The sequence below is a fragment of the Amphiura filiformis genome, chromosome 17, assembly GCF_039555335.1.
Source record: "Amphiura filiformis chromosome 17, Afil_fr2py, whole genome shotgun sequence".
Lineage (NCBI taxonomy): Eukaryota > Metazoa > Echinodermata > Ophiuroidea > Amphilepidida > Amphiuridae > Amphiura > Amphiura filiformis.
Genome location: NC_092644.1, coordinates 1410107 through 1434320, shown reverse-complemented (window position 1 = coordinate 1434320; position 24214 = coordinate 1410107). Strand labels below are relative to the sequence as shown.

The window sequence follows — 24214 nt, the reverse complement described above, 5'->3', positions numbered from 1 at the left end:
ATATTTGAAGAAAATTGTTTTTATATCATGAAAGTTGCATAACATGACGAAATATCATAGTTTGACATTTAAATTGTTTATTTTTAATTTGTTTGATTGTGTATATAAAATTACTGCAATAATGTGCGTGTATACTCTCATTCTCTATCTAACTCGCCATCGCAAATGATGCAACGTGATAGCCAGCAGGCCTTCGTGTGGACAAAGTTAATTTTGATCCTTTGATTTAAAAGTAGTGTCACGTTTTTGATTTAATACATTTTTGCCTAATTTTTTTACTAAACACTCTTAAGAAGATGTTCTTTACGAATATTTAAAAATAATTTGAGACAGACTTTTCAATTTTGAGATATAAACCTTTTTAGTTGGGTAATGTTGTCTTTGGACCACCTGTATTAGATTTGTTGTATATATCTGTTTCTGTTTCAAGTAGTTTTGAAGTTGTGATGTCTGAAACTATTAAAAACTCACTACAGTTATTAAGGGATCTAAAATGAGCGTTTATTGCGTTTCGACAGTATTTTTATGGCACATGAGAGCACCTCAGACCTATCAAATTGTATTCTGAATACGAAGCATGTCTTTCTGATATCAAATAATTTTCATATTTTGAAAATCACAATATAATACAAATTTTATGACAAATTATAAAAATTTGATATTTTTCGAATTTTTGATATATAACAGTCCTCGAAGTAAATTATATAAATCTAATGATATATTCTTAAAGTGTATGTAGCAGGGAGGAAAAAGCCGACAGTCAATTGAAAATTTTGACCTTTCATATTGAAGATATGGATTTTTTCCTAAAAAGACCTAATTTTTTTTTGGTGTTTTGGGAAAAAAATCCATATCTTCAATACGAAAGGTCAAAATTTTCAATTGATCGTCGGCTTTTCAACCCACCTACATACATACACTTTAAGTATAAATCATCAGATTTATAAAGTTTACTTCAAGTACTGTTAAATATCAAAAATATCAATTTTAATGATTTGCCATAAAATGTGTATTAAATTGCGAATTTCAAAAATTCAAAATTATTTGATATCAGAATGACATTCTTCGTATTCAGAATGCAATTCGATATGTCTGATGTGCTCTAATGTCCCAAAATAAATACTGTCCAAACGTTCATACCCCAGCCCTTAAGCAATTGTCAGTTACAGAAACGTTCTTTTGATTGAATTTTCTGATATATTATATAATAGGCGGGATAATAGGCATGCACACCCGCATGCACACAGCACATTTCTAACTTCTCGCCACCTTTTCTCCTTCAGATGAAATCCCACCTGAAGACGCTGCATATTGGAATGCACAAGGACGAGAAGAAATTGAAGCAGCTCTTGACGCTAACGATCGTCCCAACATGAACATAGCCAAGAATGTGGTGTTGATGATCGCTGATGGACTGGACACGACAACCGCTACTGCAGCAAGGATCATGAAAGCAGGTGTGGAAGGTCAACTGACCTTTGAAACTCTTCCATTTTTTGGAACGCTTAAGGTAAATCGGCTACATTCTAGTTGAAATCCATACAACTCCCTATGGAAGATATGACCTTTTTTCTCCTCTTACAGAGGGAGTAAAAAATTCAAATAGGATTACCTGAATAGGTGACCCCATTTGAAACGTGTTGGTGATTAGGGTTTTTTTAAATATTTTTTGAATTTTTGACCAACTCCACCAAAAATATTTGAAATTTGGGCAAAAATCAGGATTTTTTAAATATTTTTTGAAAATTGAGCATTTTTGACCATTTTTGGTGCAAATTTCTCAAAGTTGGTGAAAGTTCAAAAAATAAAAAAACGGGTCCTAGATACTTTTATCTAAAAATTTTATCCAAGAATTTTTTTGTTACGTTGTCCGAAAAAAATTGGGCCAATTTTCTCCAAAAATGAGCATTTTTTGCCCAAATTTGTCCTCACAGATGAATTCATCAAGTCTTTGCCATTCTGAAAGTGTATATTCTTTAGACCAACAATTTAGCAGTTACCAGGCCCAAAAGTTTCCATAATTCCAGGATTACGACTTATAGCAACTAATGTATTTACATCAGCATCTTGCGAATGGTAGTGAGATTTGGCAAAAAATGCATTGGTCATTTCAAAGCGAGTGTGTAGAAGAATTCAAATATCACAGATATACTTTTGTAGGCCTTGTGGTTCTTGAGTTATTTGGTAAAGAGGGCTGAAACACTTTTCTAAAACGCACATACCTCATTAACAACAATATATCAAGCAAGTTTTCAAAGTATATGATTTGCAAAATGAACTTTTGCAAAACATCAAAGTGTTATTTTTTCAAAAAACTCGCATCCCATTTTCACCATGCATCTTGCGATTTCCGATTTGTTAAAATATATTTCAGCTCAACAGGTGTTGTTCTGTTCAAATTCCTTTGAATAATGCCCTTTGTTTTCCTTTTGTGCTGGATAGACTTACAACTTCAATAGTCAAGTTCCCGATGCAGGATCAGCAGCAACTGCTCTATTTAGTGGTGTCAAGACAGTGTCTGACACTCTCGGTGTCGATATCAGCGTTAAATACAACGATTGCAGTACTGTAGAGGCGGCAACGGTCGACTCTCTACTAGACGATTTCATTAATGCAGGTAGGAATCCAAATAGGTCTTAAAGGTGTGTAGGTGGGTGTGGTTCGATTCTGTGTGAAGAACCATCAAAATGTTCTTACCGTCCGGGCGTTCTTATATTGGGACCATTCAATATTTATGCGAGGCGGCAACGGTCGACTCTCTACTAGACGATTTCATTAATGCAGGTACGAATTCAAATATATCTTAAAGGTGTGGGGGTGTGTGTGGTTCGATTCTGTGTGAAGAACCATCAAAACGTTCTTACCGTCCGGGCGTTCTTATATTGGGACCATTCAATATTTATGCGAGGCGGCAACGGTCGACTCTCTACTAGACGATTTCATTAATGCAGGTACGAATTCAAATATATCTTAAAGGTGTGGGGGTGTGTGTGGTTCGATTCTGTGTGAAGAACCATCAAAACGTTCTTACCGTCCGGGCGTTCTTATTGGGACCATTCAATATTTACGCGGGGGATGGGAGGAAGGTGTGGGGAAAATTGATAGAACAGGATTGGAATATGAGTCTGCGAGCCCGCAGGGTACTTAAATTCTAGATTTCAAGGTGGGGAACTCGATTGATGTTCTTATTTTTATACTTTAGGTTTGGAACCTGGAAAACGCTCATAATTTTCTCAAACATGAATTAAGATTTAAACACCATGAGCATTTTACTCAAAACATGGAATCAGATTGTTTTTTGATAGGCCTCAAATTCGGACCACCAATCTTAAAGGGGCATTTCGTGATCCACAGCTTCATCCCCCACTTTTCTCAAAAAAAGTTGAGATTTTTATATCACTGGAAACCTCTGGCTACATAACGTTTATGTACAAAATATTTCTTGCAGATTAATTCGTTTTGCAAAGATATCGTGAAATTTGAATTTCGTTCTGGTGCACCAGAACGAAATTACAACGCATTGTATGAGGAGCAGTGTAATACACATAACAGGGGCTATTTTAGAAGAGAAAGGTCACTGCACGTTAGCAAACGTAAAAGCGAAAAGAGCAGCTAGCGGAGACAAGCTTGAGGGGAAGGGGTTGCTGTCAGAGGGGCTGTCTCCCTCGAGTTCTGTTAACTTTTACAAATCACGCGTTAAAATCACGCATTTTACGGACTCATTTTTGACGTAAAGGGCTGAGAGCTGAGAGCACATCACTCAGACATACCAAATTGCATTCTGAGAAGGTGGAGTAGCCTTAACTGATATCAAATAATTTTGAATTTTAGAAATTTGCAATATAATACACATTTTATGACAACTTATTTAAACAAATATATTTTTGACATTTTTAAAACAGTCCTCGAAGTAAAGTTCATCAATCTAATGATATGCACTTAAAGTTGAAAATTGATACATGTCTGGTTCACTTATGTATTTCACTTATTCATTTAACAGACTTGTCATTATTTTTAATTACCTACAATTGCATGAAAGTACATACTAGGATCATGTCATTAAGTTTATGGTATTAATATGCAAAAACGAATACAAACTCTGCAAAAATGCATAAAATGCACACAGGTGCCTACAATTGCACGAAATTAATATCTGTAAAATGTAATAGGCCCTGATGAAAATAAAAATCCCTTTGATTTACTTAGAAGGGTAGGTTTCATTTAAAATGTCATTCTATTTAATTGAATTGTCATTTTTGATAACTTGATAAAATGTTGAAAGAAATGCTCACGTGTCCCTACCATCTCTTAACCTGACGCACAGTAGCGTAAAGTCCTCAAAATGTGATTAAGATTTCTTCAACTTAAGTGATGCAAATTGCATAAAAAAGTTGCATACAAATTTCATTACAAAAGATTAAACACACTCTTCATGAACTAAAAAATGTCTACAGTGCTCAACTTAAGGGGGTACTACACCCCTGTGGTAAATTTGTGACTATTTTTGTATTTTTCTCAAAAATAATAACACACTGGTAACAAAAGTTATGTATATTATTGGGGCAAGGAATCCAATTACTACACTGAAATTTCAGTGACTCGAGACAAGCGGTTCGTTATTTATGATAAGAAATGAGGTACATCCTATCGGTACCTTATTTCTTATCATAAATAACGAACTGCTTGTCTTGGGTCACTGAAATTCCAGTGTAGTAATTGGATTCCTTGCCCCAATAATATACATAAATTTTGTTACCACTGTGTTATCAGTTTTTGAGAAATATGCAAAAATAGACACACATTTATCGAGGGGTGTAAAACACTAAGATGTTCAGTCCATAAACAGGGTGTGTATTTTCTACAAGCATTATACAGGGTGAGTCAAAAAAGTGCAATAGTGCAAAGAATCCATCTTTATTTTATAACCAGATTGAACTTTTAGGATTTAAAACACATGATATATTCATTAGTGGCCTTGTGTGAAAAAACGTAATTACACTTACCGTTCTGTTGTTATGACACATTTTACAGCGAGACCAAATTTTAATATCCACGGGACATATAAATTTTGAAGTTAGTTAGTTTTATCTTTATTAACGTCACACTCTCACATAGAGACCAGTCAATTCTGGCTTATGAGTGACAAAACAACAATATACAATATAAAAATATAGCATATACTAATACTAATAATACATATAAACACAATGTAGTCAAGGTTTTGAAAAACAATAACATGCATATACATTTAAAAAAATTAACGCAATGAAATGTTAGCTGAAACCTCATCAAACGCCCATAATGCTATGGGCCTAAGCCAAAAGAACAAAATAAATGCAAGAAGCCTCAAACTCTGTAAGGTAGATTTGGAACAACTGCTGTTTTCTTAACCTCATTGGCACTGAAGTAGAATGGAGCACCCAACGTTTTATTTTCCCTGGTCTTGTATAAGTAGAGGAAACATTACTTTTGTTGTTATTTTCATATTTACCTTAACATTAAAAATGTTCAAAAGAAACATACAAATTTATGGGCGGGTTTTTCAAATGTCGAAAGGAATGCGTGCAAATTGAAGTGGTGTGAATTGCAAAATATCCAGTATAAGTTGGACACATTGCAGGGAATTGAAAAATTGGAGTTGGAGTTGGGTGAGGTATGGAGGACTTAAGTAATATTAGAATGTCAGTTTGAACCGAAAAAAGGGAATTGAAAGAACGCAAAAATCAACCTTGATTTAAGTTAAAGCCAGGTTCAGATCTGGTGTCTTTATTTCGCATTGTGTGCTCTCATTCAAATTACATGGTGCCTCGTGGACAAAGGGTTAAAATGGGTATCGCCATAAAATGACTCATAAAGTTAAAGAGTTCACATTCTTTTCTGGACAATTTTGGTCCGGTAGATGGAGCTGCCAGTGTTGCTGATTTTCTCGTCCAGAGGCTTTCCCCCATGAGTGACCGAAAAATTGGGAGGATAGGGCGTTACCAGTGGCGTTTTGAGGCAATATTTGCTTGATTGCCCCTGCCAATTGAATGTTTACCTGATCACCACAAGCTATACAATATCGCATATAGGATTTCCCGACTAGATTAGTCTTACTTTTTGGAGAACTTCTTTAAGTTCTTTTCATTTCTTTTCATCTTCTTTAATTTCTTTTCAAGTCATTTTTGGGCTGAAACTAGTATAGAAATATTTTAAGCACGGATTTTTAATTCTCACTGCACGGATTTCTATTCTCACTGCACGAACGTGCCAGGAGGCACGTTAAAATAGCCCCTGACACATAATCATGCATAACTCGCAAACGGAAAATCGGAATCAACTGAAATTTTGGGAATAGGCTTTTTTCGTGGATATGTACTGAAAAATGTCATAAAAAGAGGATGCTAGGATCACGAAATCCTCCTTTAAGCACTGAATCCAAATCCCACATTGCATTTAAAAATGATGAAACCAATCGTATATTGTGTAATTATGTCACTTCTTATGCAGGAAGATCCACTGGTATTGTGACTACAGATCGTTTGACCGGGGGTACACCGTCTGCTTTGTATGCACACACTGCTAATCGTAAATGGCAAAATAATGCTGACCTACCAGAAAACGCACCTGGTGGTTGTATGGACATAGCAGCGCAGTTCTTGGAACGTGCGGATGACATTCAGGTAAAATATTAGGCCCGGTTCATACTCCATATATTCAACGTCGAATACTTTTTCATTCAATAAGTTAGGTCAAAATGTCTTTTTTTCTTACTATGTCCAATTTTCAGTTGAGCAATTTTACAGAGCTTATTCTGTTTTAATTTTCAAACAAAAATATCTGATTTTTCTCCACAATTCAAAAGGTGGTCTATTAATATATATTAGAGCATTTTTTTATTTCGCTATAGACGTCTACAAACGTATACACCTCTTTTAAAAATGGCCAGTTCCCCCATTTTTCTCCTGGTGCATGCACATCAAGTACCCCGGTCATGCAAGTACATACTAAATTTAAAGGAAATTAGTCGAGCGGTTTGGTAATGAGAAAAAATCTTAACTGTTCTTTGAACAGGTTGTTTTAGCTGGTGGACGAGAAGACTTCCTACCAGATAATGTTCGTGATCCAGAATACTGTGGTAGACATCCACCGTGGTGTGACTTAATCCAATGTGATGATTATGGCGTGGGCCCACCTGAATGCTGTGGTCCGTTATACGGTAAGAGGACTGATGGACGTAATCTTACACAGGAATGGTTGACAACGCTTCGCGATGATAACGCAACATACGTCTGGAATTTAACAGATTTTAATGAAGTGGACTCCGCATCTACAGACTATCTTCTAGGTAAGTACAATGTTCTTTGACTCACTGAAAACGAGTGACGAGGATGTGCGGCCACATTGCCCTATAGGTGTCGATCGCACTTCATAAATATTATTTGGCAACAGTTTCCAATATTATGTCAGAGCTCAAATCGGACACAATAGATGAATAAAAGCTTCAGTCCGTTGGTAAGGATCATTATTGTTTCTTACAGGTCTGTTTGAGCCAGAAGATATGCGTTATGAAAGTGACCGTGGTATGGATAATGCACTGGAACCGACTCTATCGGAGATGACAGGAAAAGCTCTGGAAATATTGCAAAAGAATGAAGAGGGATTCTTGCTGATGGTTGGAGGTATGTGTTATACTTGATCAACTACTACACTGTATTAAAAAATAAGTTGGTCATTTTGACCAAAAAATTGGTCATAAGCAATGTCTATTAGCCTTATTAGGAGCCATTAAAATTAGTCAGTTCCAGCCATCCATGACAAATTAATATAAGTAGAGCAAATGATGTCTCAAATGACTAAACAAGAATCATGTGACTTTCCTATTTAGTCAGTCTTTTATGACTAAACAGTAGTCACGTGACTTTCCCGGGGGAGCGTGGATTAACCCAAAGTATTCAGTGTCTAACATGTCAGTGGCGTAGTGTGGGTCATCACCGGGGGTCATCATATTGGGGGGCACAAGCCATTTTTGACCATTTTCCTATGGGATTTTCTAAATTTTGCAATCGTTTGGGGGAAGTGCATGCCCCCCCCCATGCCACTATGACGCTATGCCACTGCAACATGTCCAATGAAGCTTGAAGCTTGGTTAGAGAACAACAATGGATCAGCTGATGATATCAACACAATTGCCTAGTTTTTTGTCAAATGATAAAGTATAATGTTTCTTAACTTAAAAAATTAAATTAAAAAAAATACTCAGAGCCTGACATGTTCAACCCATCTGGCACGCCTTAAAATAATGGACTAACAATGTTACCAAATCCATGAAAGCAATGACAAAACTAATTAATCTATTGTTTAATCCAGCCGGCCAAATTGACAGTGCTCATCACGAAGGGAAAGCTCAGAAGGCCTTATTCGAGACTTTGGCTTTTGACGCCGCTGTGCAGAAGGTATTGGATATGGTTGATCTGAGAGATACTCTTGTCATTGTGACTTCCACTTATGCGCAAGCATTGAGCTATGTTGGACACAGCTCCAGGGACAACCCAATACTTGGTAATATAATCTTGTGTTCTTAAATGATAACGACATAACGTCAACTAATACACTGCATTTCTACAACTTCATTGATACCTAGTTTAGCGTGCATACGCGTGCGTATATGGGGTTTTACGGGGGGTGGGGTGGGGGTGAGTGAGTGGGGGATGGAATATCTGCAGGCCCTATGTCAATAGCCTACAATAGCCCATAATGATAACATGTAGTTTTACACTTACAATATCACTGAATAATAGACTTCCCATTCCTTATAGTTGACTCTTTAGAAGTTGATTTTAATTATAGGTTTATGCAATGATTTACCGTCTCTCTAATAATCAATTTCATATAGGCCTTAACGATAACGAGAGTGGAGATGATTCACTGCCATTCACTACCCTGCAGTATAGCATAGGACCTGGTGGAATTCTGGAGTTGACAAGTTGGGCTGAGAATGGAACCAGAAGGAATCTCACCGATGAAAAAACAGGTTCGTGTCAATATCAAAGTGCATGAGTATGTAATAGACTATGATGTTTGGTCGAACTTGCTGTGACAAGTAAATGAAATCTTGAATCGATTATCGCCCGACTAAGGCCTATATGCACCATTTGAGCTCAGCTTGATACCGGACCCACAGCCCGTCAGGGCTACATCTTGGGCCAAAAGCCGGAGACTTCTATAGTGAGGACTTGCAACTAACGGAGTTCCAATATATAATAGCCCCGCACGGCAAAAAAGCTACCTTTAACAATAACTAATATCTTAATATCAAAGATCACATGCACTCACGTCATAGCAAAACTTTATTATCATTTTTTTTCTTCAACAGCTCATCCAGACTTTGTTCAATCTGCCAGCGTACCCAAGTCATCTAGCAACCACGGTGGTCAAGATGTACCAGTCTATGCTGCCGGTCCCATGGCTCATATGTTCCACCGTACTCATGAGCAGACCTACGTGGCTCATGTTGCTCGTATGGCCGCATGTCTTGGAGAGTACGAAGGTGACTGCTCTCGCTCTCCACGCACGATGAAGTCCCGAAAAAAGCAATAATATCGAGCAGGATTAACGTCGTCCAATATGCGTAGATCCAATATTTGACGAAGGGGGATCGGTGATCCAAGCATGCTCCCGCCTCCCCATACGCAAATGCATACTGTTTTTGACCAAACTAAACTCATATTCGATCACTTAAGCTTAAAAAAGAGCAACCGTTTAGCGAGCTTCTCGCACATCATTTGTTCCAATTTCGCGTCACTTGATATTTGTCACTTTAGCTTAAAGCTTAAAGTGCTCACTATATGCACGCATTACATCATCTATATAGATTCGGAAGCGAAAGACGCTCCCTTCCCCGGGGCTCTCTTCACTCTGATTCACTAATTTTACACCAACCTCCAATTCCCCCCAATGTCAAATAAGAAATCTACGACTGACAACGTCAATTATTTTAAAAATTATTATAAATTGATAGAATATATATATGATCGATAAGACCAATTTCATAAATGATAGGGGCTATTATAGATTTTTTTCCTTCTTTTTTTGTAGTTTTGCTATAGACAGTGATATTTTCTTATATTTTAATCGTTCTCCAAACGTTACTTCAAAGAATTGGCAATGACGTCGTAATATAAATTATAATAGAGCTGATTTTTTCATGAACTACATTTAAGATAACGTACTGATTATTTCACATGATAAATTAGAATTGTGATCAACACGATAATATTCAAGTACAGTATGTTTGATCGTTTTATACTTGGCTAATCGTTATTAAGGCGGGCAACATTTATGTGTGTGCCATTTTAATTAAAGGCTTTCTCTCTAAAGAACTTGAATTATTGTAAGTGATTGTTGTTGTTGTTGTTATTGTTTATCCCCTAAAGAAGAATGGTCCAATAGGTTGCTTCATCCTCACTAATTAGAGATCATTGGAAAATGATGTAGCCTACTTTTGGCATTATTAATTTAGCATATTAAAGAAATATGGGCTATACAGTGTGTACCAGAATAGACCCATTCCATGTCAACTCCAGGGATGTGCACCGCAGCACCTCTTCAATTTTTTTTTTTCTTTTTCTGTGTGGTGGTAGATATTGATGAGAAAGTAAAATCCCGAAAATTTGAGCTTCATACTTCATTTCGTTTTCCCGTGGCATCAATTTAAAATTTAGGGGGGTCAGTGTAAAAAATGTGTCGCAACGCGAAAGACAACGTTTGGAGGTCCATAAATGTATAAAGGGAACCCTTTACAACTTTGAAAAGTATGTATCCTGGGGTACTTATTTGTGTAGAATTCAAATCTGGCATCAGAAAACGTGTAACTCCTTTACTTTAAAAGATATAGGGCCCTCAAAATGCAACTTCGTCCATCCAGGACCAACTTTGGGGGGTCAGAACTCCAAAAGTAAAAATAATTTTATTGTCCATTTTTTTTGCCAGTCAGAGCCCTTTGGTAGGACATTACTCTTATTCAATATTGAGCCTATTAGAATACTTTTAGCTGAGATATTACCCATGCAAACCCCAATTGTACATTTTTGTACATTTTGACCCCCTGAAAATCAATGTCAGACATTTGCCCCACCATCAACTTCAGGTATGTTGAAGATATGTCCTTGGACAACATTTCTGAGAGATATTGGCTTTTATGGCTTCAACACATCACTTGGTTTGCCTACTCCATAGAGTTGACATTTTTTATTTCGCATGTATAATGACTCTATAGAGAATGCAAACCTAACTGATGTGTTGAAGCCATCGAGACCCCAAGCCAATATCTCTCAGAAATGTTGTCCAAGGACATATTTTCAACATACCTGAAGTTGATGGTCGATCAAAATGTCTGACATTGGTTTTCAGGGGGGTCAAAATGTACAAATTGGGGTTTTGCATGGGTAATATCTCAGCTAAAAGTATTCTAATAGTATTCAATATTGGATAAGAGTAATATCCTACCAAAGGGCTCTGACTGGCAAAAAAATGGACAATAAAATTATGGAGTATGAAGCTCAAATTTTCGGGATTTTTCTTTCTCATCAATATCTACCACCACACAGAAAAAGAAAAAAATTGAAGAGGTGCTGCGGTGCACATCCCTGGAGTTGACATGGAATGGGTCAATAAACAGTTTGAAAAATGCCACTTGGCAGGGATTTGGTCAAAAGGCTCTAGTTGATAACTGAATCCATATCCTGTCCTCCCGCATTGGCTATGAATGAATGAATTGGCAATAATTGCCGTGAAAACATGCTACATAATTAACTTTAAGACACTATAACAACATAACAAAGAAACAACATCCATTTATTGGTCCTCAGCTTTTTAATAGTCAACATCAACAGAATTACAAAATGCAGCAAGCTGAATCTTGGACAACTATCCAGTTACTACCACACGGAATAAAGCAATTTCCTATTGTGGTAGCTGGATATTTGTCCCAAGATTCTGCTTTCTGCATGCAAAACCCACAGCGTTTGTGTGTGAGGCAGCAAGCATAATCTTGGACAACTATCGAGTTACTACCACACAGAATAAAGCAATTCCTATCGTGGTAACTGGATACTTGTCCAAGATTCTGCTTTCTGCCTGAAAAACCCACAGCGTTTGTGTGTGTGTGTGTGGCAGTGAGCAGAATCTTGGACAACTATCCAGTTACTACCACACGGAATAAAACAATTCCTATCGTGGTAACTGGATACTTGTCCAAGATTCTGCTTTCTGCATGCAAAACCCACAGCGTTTGTGTGTGTGGCAGCAAGCATAATCTTGGACAACTATCCAGTTACTACCACACAGAATAAAGCAATTCCTATTGTGGTAACTGGATACTTGTCCCAAGATGATGTCTTCTGCATGCAAAACCCACAGCGTTATCATGAAAGACAATCATCACCATCAGATATAGGAAATCAACAGATGTTTTCATCTATTTCTAAACATTTACCAAAATTCTTCCATATTTTTCTACCACAAAATTGTTTTTAACTTACACATTTCACAATCTGCTATCACCATTACATGATTTAGTAACTATTTTGTCACCGTTTTCTAATTCCATTCATAAACCAGGACCATAAATGAAATACCAATACATCAAAGAGTTAATGCAAGTAGGCCCTATCTGCAATATAGCTGCCTGGTGTCATAAGATGATTTTTTTAGATGTGTACTATATTATAGAATGCACAAATTCTCAAATGTCTACAAGGCAGCTATTACAGGTTGGGCCTGCTTGTACCCACCCCTTGAAATTAAAATATTAATACACATAGACGAATAGTACTAAGAAGAAAAAAGTAATATAAACTAAGTTACATTTCAGGAAAAGAATATATACGTATACTGCTACCTTTTGATTTTCAAGTAATGACAAATTTCAATCACAACACTTATTTTTCAAAGGTGCCATTATAAGTAATTTTGGCATAATCTAGTTGGTACAAAAACATCAGTATAGTGTAAACAATATACATGTAGGTTGATTTATCTATGCTTTTTGCAGCTGTTTTCATGATCCACATTGTTTTTTCTTTGTCAAATATTGCAATCCAGAAAAGGTGAACTTTGTTGTGGCACTACAATTGAACCCATGGTTGGAATGTGTCGCATGGCTGTTTGTTGTACAGTTGTATAACACAACTTCTCCTTGCCACAAAGACACAGAATTTGTAATGCTCACTGGTGCAATCAGATGTGACCATTTAGCCAAGATTGCTTTCACCGCCAAATGGCTGCTTTCTTTAATTCTGAATGAAGACTAGCTGACTTTCACAAGTCAGTTGCTGCTTACAAAAAAAAACCAATAGCTTACAAAACAATTTCAATTCTGGAATAGTGAATTGAAAATAAATCATGAAAACTAATGCAAAAAAAAACATGGACAGAAAACTGTCACAATTTTAAGAAATACAATGGATGACTGTAAATACACATACTGGGTACTTGTAAAACTTATGCACAATGGCACCTATATACTCTTATTATTGCAATCATGACACCGATATTATCAAGAAAGGAAAATACTGGGCAACTAAAACTAACAGAGTACCATAATATAATAATACTGAATTAAACCATTCACATATATTTCCTCTATAATTGATCAACCAGATCTTCTTAACACATTTTGGCTTCATATAAACTGGCAAAGTCTGTAAGTTAAAACTCAGCGTAGGCCTAACACATTTCTGTTTTTGTTGTACAATGTATAAAACACAAATTCTCTGTCAAAAGAATGGGTAACTCCATTTGAAATCTACACCCCGGCCCCTGTGTGGGCGATTTACATCTTTGTCTTCCATATGGGGCGTATGGATTTCAACTGGAATAGTTCATTACAAGGTCTGATACTGATTAGCACAATGGTCTCAAGAGATTTTCTCTGCTCCCAGAGTAAACTACAGTACAAGTTCATAACTAATAAAGCAGATACAGTACTTTTTACTTTAGCAGAGTAAAAGGAATATTTGTGCGATACCAAACACGACTCAGTTTTTAGCTAGCCAGCTTAGTATGCCCCATAAGCCTTTGCATGTGGACCCCCGATGTCATCATTTGACGTCACGACGATGTGCAAATAATAGCGAACACCGCTTCTGCCCATTTCCAAAGCAGTAAGAGCGCAATAACAATGTGCGCATCAGAGTGACAACATCAGCAGTCTGAATGTTAAGGTTTACAAGATTTACCAAAAAAGGTGAATGGATGAATTGGAGTTAATAAATGAGACTATCACATCAAGCAGCAACTTTCATGTATGCCGTTCTAACCAAATGTACTCAACAGTTGATCAATGCACATAATCATCCTGATTATACTGATGGCGCAAAATCATGGTCGTTGAGAACTTAGTCTCAGCTGGAGGCGAAACAGGACCCAAATTTGGGGTCATTGAATAATGATCTTCTTTTCATCCTGATTTTCCAGACAGCAGTTTCACATAAGACCCAAAGCAAACCGCATGTATGTGAGGCGCCTCCATTATAGGCAAAATATCGAATTCTCAATCGCGAGAGCCAACTTGGGTACGCACAGCCCAGATATTTGCGTCCAGCGTAATATACAAAGACCACACGCTTATGGCTTAGGCACATCTTTTGAGAATTTAACAATCGGTCTTTGTTCCACTAAAAGTACGCTGACGCAGGCTCACACAGCGGTACAATTCTCATGATCGAGAATTATATATTTTGCCTATAGTAGTATAATCACCATTTAATAAACCTGCCATGAGAATTAGTAACATCACACTGTTACTCTAAAATTAGCATTATGCATATATACGGTTAAATAAGGTTGAGAAGTTAAAACAAGAGCTAAATTCATTATTTGTTTTTTGAGGAATGCACTATTTTCACTATTATACACATTACAATATATTCATATATATTCATTTTCATAATTTCTATTTACATATTAGTGTAGGTTACACCAGGGGGAACAAACAATACCACATTAATGTTAAAACAAAACAAATAGTTCACAATGTTTTTCACTGGCAAGTTCTACCATAATTTCTTTAGGCCTTAAGTTTGAAGGCTAGCAAGAGCTAGAATTCATTCAAAACACAATTCAATTGAAATCACTCCCCTGATCACTCTCCTAAACATCTTCAGAAGAGTGATGTGGTGCTCCCCTGTAATTCTTAAAACTCAAGGCCCGACTAGCCAGCAATTTAGGATACATTTTTCGTACTTCAAAGACTGTTTCTTATCTTGGCTATGTTACTAGTAATACAGTGAGATGTTAATGTCAATGAATTTATGAAGGAGAAGGCCCACTCTACTTATATGCTTACTCATTATGATGTGAATCGGTCATATTGGATTGCCGCACATGGGGATTAAATTGAGTATCTTTTACATTGTAAGGCATATGTCAATCAAACTATAATTGGCATTGTTGACTGCTAAGCATACATAATGTTAGTGTTTGTACAAAATGTACATGTATGTTGAGGTGCTCAGTGCATTTTTGCCATACTTGCATCACAAGGCGAACACAAACGAGTATACTCTAAAACTAAAGAATGTGTGCTGGGCAACATGGCTTGCACGCAATTCAGAGGTACACTAGTTTACTCCTTAATGAGTGGCATGACCATTCTCCTATTTAATTCATTGGTATACTGTCTTTTCATACACTAGCTACAGTTGTTCAAAACATTAAAATGTCAAAATAATTAACGGTGCTTGAATGCAAGTCACAATGCAACTGCATAGTTATTGCTATGCACTTACTACCTTTTTGCTCTCAACTTACATTTACACACATATGCCTACAGGTTGCAATTGGAGCTCACAATACATTTTTATGACCAAGGGATATTTTTGTCTAATTACAAGTTTAGAGTATGATTCAGTATGTATCGGGTGTACACAAATACTAGAGGTGGATGGATGCATCAGCAACTTTTTCGTACATTTTAACATACAAAAACTATATTTTGCGCATGACATTTAGTCTGAATTCAGCACCAGTTTTGGTATTCATTATTAGTGGATCATTTTCACTTTAAATCTTCTCCAGAAATTAACAGAACCAAAATATTATTAATCTCAGTGCAGTCTCGCCACGGTTTTTACTAGCAATGTGCAAACTTACTTGAACACTGAACTCTGACCTCTGGAGACTTCTTGAGTTCTACTACATCTGAAGAAGAATTGTTAGTCGAACATTAATTATTTTCTACTTTTAATTTGCTACTATATAAATTTAAATAGTTATAAAGGTCATAATGGACACCCATTTACACTCTGCTATCTGCATAATTTAACTTGCCTTCTTTCCAATCAGTGCTGTTTTTCTGTGTTGTTTATTTATTCTTGTAGGCCAACTCATTCCATTTACCAAATTGATTTATTAGTATTTGATGAATTGTTTAAAACTGATTACCGTATTTAGTCAAATAGTCGCCCCCCCCTCAAATAAATGCCCCCCACTTTTTTTTCAACCAAGATGTTTAAAAAATGCAGATATTTCCATGCTATCTTGTGTAGTAAGCTTACCAAGTTGCTCACATGGTCGATAATAGCGTCACTTTTTGGCGAAAATCTCGATTGGAAACCCGGAAGTGAAGCAGAAGTCAGTGTTTCTAGTTCATAGTTCGTCATTTTAGCGTGAATTTTAAGTTTACCTAATGATTTTAACGGGAATTATTGTTCTAAAATTGACCTTGAATAAACGCCCCCTCTTGGGAAAATGTAACGCCCCCCGGGGGCGTTTATTTGACGAAATACGGTACTTCAAAATATACTTCCCAACATTGGGCCAAAATCAACTGCACCATCATTTTTTCGCTCTACAAGCGGCTGAAATATTGTCACAATATTGGATTCACGATGGGCTCTTCATACCACATGTACAGTTCATGTCTGAAAATTTGCAATCAATAACTGTAGCTTGAGTTTACTGATGTGCAAGCATCACACTAGCAAGGTTTAGACAAGTGGCAGAGTGGATACACTGAGGAGACAAGCCCTATTCAACCCATGTGAGCATGCAAGTCCATGTGATCGATAGCTGAATAATGACATTGTGTGACATCATCTGCACGGTGAATCTACTCTGCTGCTTACCTTAAGGTCATAAATAAGTCATGCTTGATGCACTACGTAACCTAGGCACCGGAGTTTTGCGCGGTTCTCGCACATTTTCGCACATTTGGGTGTCCAAAGCGCATTTTGGGTTCCATCGAGAATGTTCACGATTTTGACCTATCGATAAGCTTAAAGTTAAAACTTACGATTTTATGCCCCAAATCGGCAGCATTTACAAGAAAATTCATAATATTGGTTCTAACTTCACTTATGTACATCAAAATACAAATAACGATCATTAAACCAAGCATAATGTGGGGAAATTTACCCTTGCTTTCGACATTTCGATCGACGATTTGTGATGGTCGCCATCTTTATTTTTTATTTTTCCAGAAACTGGAAATGAACCCGAAATGAACCGGAAGTCGGTCGTAATTGATTGACATGCCATCGTTTTACTGATGTTTTTTCGTGTTTTGCATTGATAACAGGGGATCACGCATTTTAACCTATTTTTTGGCGATTTTCGCAAGATTTTGAAAAAGTGGCCAGCGATTTTGCTGTTTTAAATCGCGCAAAACTCCGGTGCCTAACGTAACCCATACTTTGGTATAAACTTCCTTTTGATGTGACCATTTTAAAGTTCAAGAATTTTGCAAATCATTCCAAAGTATTGTTTGTTTGTGGACAGGGTTCGAATTCGGCGCATAGCAGTTTGCTCCATATTTTGAAGTAACTGCAACTGCTACCCAATTTTGCATTTGTATAGCACTTTTTTATAGTGCTTTAGTATATGGAAGTATGCTGATTATGATAAAAAACTGCTATCCAAAATTTTTAAACTAATTCGAACCCTGTTTGTGGATGTGATGGAATTGGGGTTACATAAATAGGTTGCCATATGATCTATCCATAAGGTACCTATGCATTCTATTTTATATCACCAATACCACACCACATTCTTTTAGCGACACAGATACTTGTACACAAAAAATATTTGCAAAATTTTGGAAATTAAAACCCATCAAAAGTATAACTTTCATATTATACAGATAAAATTATTGCCTGCATACACATCTTACTCCATCACGGCCATCCAAACATTAGACAAATTTTATATTGATTATTCTATCTAAATCTACTAGTTTATAGTCGTAAGTTCTGGTGTAATTCTGGTTTGATGTCGAAGATGATTGTGAATAACTGCTGCAACACTTTCTCCTTGCTCTGCGCCACACGGCTGTCAATTTCACCAATTTTGCGACGTGTCTGCTCTTCAATCTCTTTCACCTGATCTCCTTTTGAACCTAGGTACTGTAGGTGAGAAAAAAGAAATCATAATCCAATCAAATTCATTTCCAAATTTCAACACACATAAATCAGTTCGGGCTAATCGTAATTCACGGACATCTCTGATATCAAATAAGGGTAGGTGATTTCACATACAGGGAGTATGTGGTATCACAAGCTTTGTTGACAGCTGGGCACTCGATGCAGCACATTGGAACAAAGTAAAAAGTCATTTTCAGATCAAATGACGCAATTCATGGCTTGGATAGTTAAATAGCAGGCACACAATTTGGGCTAGCTACAATCCTGAATAGGTCTATAATGAAAGACAAAGATAAAAAGACTAGTTTGCGTCTGATGTCATCTGTCAATCAAACTCCGAGCACGGTTTGTTTACAAGTGTCGTGATGATACGAGTTGCTGAACACGGCGGTAAAACCGGGCGCCTTATTGTTAATTTTGCACCTTTAAACATACAAACCATCTCAAAAGTTAGGTCTTTATACTAGGAAACTTTCTTTGGTGAAGGCACCATGTCAACAATGCCTAGAAAAGTTGCTTTTTGCCTTGTAAGAGTATCGTAATTTTTCGCCATTCACTGCTATTCCTTTTCTCCGATCGGCACCAGTCAGATGAATCGACCTTCCTTATACGCGCTATTAGCCAATCAAGGATCGTAGAGAATTTGATTGACAGTGACGTCAGACGCAAACTAGTCTTTTTATCTTTGTCTTTCATTATACTCACAAAATTATTTCCGCCGCGCCAGTTCACATTCATCAACATTACTCAATCGTTTGCGACTGGGTTTTGAGACTAGAAAGTATGTGATTTATTAGACATCCCCTAAACTATGATACTGTCATGGGACTTGGTACTTCAAGAATATTTTATATCAGAGACATCCATTAATTACGAGTGCCCCCGAACTGAAATAGCCAGGACAAATGGAAGGTATGAGAAAGAAGCCAACAAGACCTGCATAACCCTCCCCATCTGTGTATGCTCATACTAGGCCTGGCATTTTCGGGTATTTTTTTATATATTTTTTTTTAAAAGTTTTTTATTTTTTCGGTTTTGTAGTGTTCCTGGACCTAGACCTAAATGCCAGGATCATTCATGGTTGACCTAAAAAAAAATATTTAAAAAAAAAAAAAATTCAAGATACTTTGTATTTTTAATATGAAAATCGATACTTTGTATTCATGTCATACTCTATTAATGATTTCAAAATGCATTCAAATTAAAAAAAAAACCCGGGTAATGTAATCTCGGTCGGGTACCCGTTTACCCGACCGAAAATGCCAGCCTTAGCTCATACCATACTAAACAGTCGTAATGAGCGTCACATTTATAGTGATGCATCTTGCATCTGCATGTCATATTCGGCGTCATAGTGTGACATCAAAATCTATCGTATTGTCTACCCCTGCGTTGCTGAAGGGGAAATACCAGGCTGTAGTCAGGGTTCGATTTACTTTGAAAAACTTGCATAGTAATTTTTAGCGAAAATATTATTTAGGTGATGTTCTTATAATATTAGCATATGTTTACATTGTAAAATATTGCTAAGCTAATATTTGTGTAGCAGAATGGGGAGCATTTTGCTCCACGACACAAGTTAAATCGAACCCTGGCTGAAAAGTTTTGGAACTTGAGTGTTTAGTAGGGGTAAGATTTGATCTCAAGATAATACTATTTGATTTCAATGTTCTTACATTTTGTTGAGTATCAGTAAATATGCTCTCCCGTTCCTTCTTATACTTGTCAATTTCATCTTGCGCTTCTTCTTTGGCCTGCTTCAGTCTTCTGGCCTTCTCTGCAGGAACAAAATCAAACAAAGTGGTATACATTATTATTTATGATGTACGGTAATTCAATTAGCAATGAGGCGATTATTTGCGAGTGACATCATGCCAACCAACCAAATAGTACATTATGACACTGTAGCTTTTTGCACTCAGCTTGTTTAGTGAATTTCCGCAGGTCGGTGAAATTACCATCAAACTTCCACCAAATTCTGAATCCTTGCGAAGCAGAGTTCGAGTTGGGAATAAAACATCCAATCTTTGCGATCAAAAGGCAAAATTAAAACTTTGGGAGGGTAAAATCTTCACAGTAGAAATTTCAATTAAATGAGCAGAGCCTGATACAGCTTGCTGCAGAATAAGGCAGGGATTTTTGGTCGGGTTTTTGGGTACCCGACCAAGATTTCACTACCTAGCCCTAACCCTAAGGGGTACTACACCCCTGGCCAATTTTGTGCCTATTTTTGCATTTTGTTCAAAAATTATAGCGCATTGGTGACAAGTAAGATATGTATAGGGGCAAGGACTACAACTACTGCACTGGAAATTTGATTTCAGCCCAGACAACAGCTGTGGAGTTACAGTAAAAAATTAGGAAACCAATATTTGATCAATAAATCAATAACTACGGTACTTGCCTGAAGTTGCTGAATTTTCAGGGCAGTAGTTGTAGTCCTTACCCCTATAATAATACATACCGTATCTTATTCTTACTTGTCACCAATGCGCTATAATTTTTGAGAAAAATGCAAAAATAGGCACAAAATTGGCCAGGGGTGTAGTACCCAGTACCCCCTTAATTCCAACCTTCGCCCAAACCCTAAACACTAAGGGGGATGTCATTTTCTTCGGCAGGGGTCATGAATATGTCGGTGACTGGAGTAAATTTTTTTACGACGCCCCCTATCGCGGACTAAATTTTTTTACGACCCGGGTCCAAAAAATGACCCCCCCTTTCTGCCGGAAGTAAGGTGCGAAGCACCAAAAAAAAAAAATGTTAAAAATTTTGACCGCAAGCGTAAAGAGGAGTGATACTACCTTGGCGTGAGACCGTGAGAAAGTGACCCAATGCGTGAGACTCACGGCCAATCCATGAGAGAGTTGACAGCGGCCCCCCGAGTATATTCATGACCCCCCTTCCGAAGAAAATGACAGCCCCCTAACTTATATGATGGGCTATGTATCGTATCCCACAAGCTACCACATAAAATCTCATGTAATCATGGTAATAGACTGCAAAGCATTCTCGGTAGGGAAGATTGTTGCAAATGGAAAAATTCAAAGCGCCCTCGCCGCATCAGGTCAAGAGGTCAAATGATGTCAATGATGTAAATAACTGTAGAACCGAGCAATACCCTCCAAGTAAACGCAAGCGTTTTCACAGCAAATCAACAGGGATCGTCGAATTGAAGGTAACACAAATTGGTACAATATGATGGTCAATATAGAGGTTCATTTCTATAGGTAGGAAAAGTGTGCATTTAAATGTGAAAAATATGTTTTTTCAAATGGAATTTTACAGCTCTTGCGGTAATGGTATGACACATGCCAAGTGACCCAGGAACACAATGTCAATGAAAAGGTCAATTTTCATCATTTATTTGTTCTGTTGCGTTCAACCATCTCCAACAATTTTTTCAATGGAAGTTCCTCTGGCCCTAATGGAAGTAAAAACGGATACTACTATGGCCAGAGTTCTAGGGCTAGCCGACTCAGCCATCTAGAGATAGAGATAGAGATAGATATAGCCCCCATACATGTACACTACGTACTACTCAGCCATGCAGATATACGTAGTGTATGGACGGTGTCTCGTGGTTCGGAAAGTCACATAAAGCTGGTGGTCCCGTGTACAGGAAGAGTCAAACATGCAAATCCTGTGTACTGTACGTGAAGTGTCAATGTGTCAGAGCTGTTCGAAAAGAGAAGGGGGATATCTGTATAATCACTTCCTCTAAGTTCCAGAGGACTTATGTCTGGTTCCATACAGCAATACGCAGTATTGCTGTCTGGTTAGCAGGTACGAATAATTCCGCGTGAATTGAGACGTCGGAGCCGGTCAAACACAGAGGACTAGCCTACATCCCGTATCCTACTATCAGTCAAACAAGCAAATCTCTTCACGAATTCACTCACCTTGCGATCCTATATCATCAGTTGAAACAAACATCTAAGTTTCCAAAAACAACTTTGTCATTCCTCAAAACTACAACTTGTACAAGTAACTTCATTAATAAAAAATTGAAATCCTACTATTACCCGTTATTGAAAATTTAGTTCGATATATGTCAACCAAAAGAACGCACAAGTCGAGTTCAGTTGACCAAAATGGTATCTGCTGCCTCCTGTCACCTCAGATATGACGTCAGTATCAATTAAGCTGCTTATTAAATATTCATACATACACGCTATGTAACAGCGCGCATGATTGGTCGAGAGCCGGGCATAAACAGCGTTTATGCCCGGTGTCCCGGATGTTAGATCGCCGGGTAGGAAAAGTGCAGGAAAATCGTGTATTTTAGTAACTTTTTGTTATTATTTTGATGAAATAAGAATCACAAAATGTTCTGGTATGTATGAGCGGGGTTCATTCATATATTTTCATGACTAAGCGGTTGTTTATGCCCTCGGCCGCAAGCGGCCCTCGGGCATAAACAACCGCTTAGTCATGAAAATATATGAATGAACCCCTAATTCATGAAAAGGTCACAATCTGTGGATCGGATTGGTTGAAATCAACGCCACATTTTTGACCTTACAGTGGTCAGAGATATGCATATTCATGTATGAAAACAGCGATGCGGATATACACCTATCCGACTTCGCCATTACTGCGGTGTCCCCGATGTAAAACTGCGGTGTCCCGAGGTCGGGGGTTCTATCCATTATTTATTGTGTGCTATACAAAATTGTACCCGGAAATTGTACACAACAGTGATATTCAATACACAATCATGAGTATTGAATTACGAATTAAATCTCCGCTCTGGTACATCTGTGTTGCCGTCAATAGAGGGCCAAATACAGTTAATGCTTCTCGGATTGGTGTATAGTATCATCACCGGGACTGAGAAATGCGACATTTTCGATGTTTGTACCGGGGAATTTCAGACACGGAGACTCCGAGGAGATTTCTACAAATTCGTCCAAAGGTAACCAAAGGGTTGGGGGTCGCATTTTTAAATATCGCTAAATGTTTCGGAATTGAGGTCAGCTAAAAAGTAGACAGTTTCGGGGACTGTAATTGGTGTAGATGTCACATTTTGAACAGTGAGCGATAAGTCAGTGACCAATTTGATGCTCATCACAGTGTAAATATCTTTACTCAGGGTACAGAGGACTTCCAGTTTAGCTCAAATGAGCTGCTATAGGAAGTATAAGAAAGGAAAGGAAAGGAAAGGAAGGGAAGGGAAGGGAAGGGAAGGGAAGGAAGGGAAGGGAAGGGAAGGGAAGGGAAGGGAAGGGAAAGGAAAGGACTGGACTGCCGGAAATTTATGGTCATGTGATTGTGATCGATCATAGATTTTCATTCACTCAGTGCAGATTTACTGTGAAACACTCACATCATTTTACTATCAAAATTTGCCCTCTCACAACTCACAATTCAAAGAAAATACAATTTTCAGATGGCCTACATAGTTATGTGTATTTTACAGATATAACCTACTCTTTCTTGATTCTCCAACCCGCTCTGCAGCCTTCTTTTCTGCCTGCAGTAACTGCTGAATTCCTGGAGTTTGAGCCGCCATGTTGGATGAGAAATGGCAAATCAGGTGACGTTAGGGCGCCGCCACTATAAATTAAAAGCATTTGGGTGTTTCAACAAACTATTTTGAAGCTCTATCAGAAAATGGTGTATTTTTGGAAGTGTTCAAGAGCTTTCAAGTTGGTGGGGTCCCGGGGTGGGGTTGGAAAATGTGGGATCAACAAAATTTGGGCCCTACATTTTGGGATAAAAAAAATCAGTTAAAATATTTGAGGGTAAAAGTACTCTCAAGCTTCAAATCAACAAAATTTGCGCAATTTACAATCTGAGTGTAACACAAC

At 37.4% G+C, this 24214-nt stretch overlaps 2 protein-coding genes across 3 annotated transcripts in view; one reads left to right on the top strand and one right to left on the bottom strand.

Annotated features, from left to right (window-relative positions):
• Positions 1-10340, top strand: part of LOC140138303 (uncharacterized) — a 51179-nt gene extending 40839 nt beyond the window's left edge. The window contains exons 14-21 of the mRNA XM_072160213.1: positions 1284-1510; positions 2443-2617; positions 6490-6662; positions 7054-7327; positions 7521-7661; positions 8350-8541; positions 8876-9013; positions 9356-10340. Coding sequence (XP_072016314.1) covers positions 1284-1510; positions 2443-2617; positions 6490-6662; positions 7054-7327; positions 7521-7661; positions 8350-8541; positions 8876-9013; positions 9356-9579 — 1544 coding nt within the window. The 3' untranslated portion in view covers positions 9580-10340. The remainder of the gene's footprint in view (positions 1-1283; positions 1511-2442; positions 2618-6489; positions 6663-7053; positions 7328-7520; positions 7662-8349; positions 8542-8875; positions 9014-9355) is intronic.
• LOC140136785 (V-type proton ATPase subunit G 2-like) lies at positions 1072-23929 on the bottom strand. 2 transcript variants are annotated; one of them, XM_072158378.1, is made up of 5 exons: positions 23835-23929; positions 20078-20178; positions 17669-18383; positions 17109-17149; positions 1072-1147 (listed from the first exon to the last, which is right to left on the bottom strand). In XM_072158378.1, the coding sequence occupies exons 1-3, from the start codon at positions 23914-23916 to the stop codon at positions 18216-18218; spliced, it is 351 nt and encodes a 116-aa protein (XP_072014479.1). In that variant the 5' UTR covers positions 23917-23929; the 3' UTR covers positions 1072-1147; positions 17109-17149; positions 17669-18215. The 2 variants fall into 2 exon arrangements, with proteins under 2 accessions (XP_072014479.1, XP_072014478.1); XM_072158377.1 differs by lacking the exon at positions 1072-1147 and having other exon boundaries at positions 16481-17149.
• Positions 23930-24214: the final 285 nt, after the last annotated feature.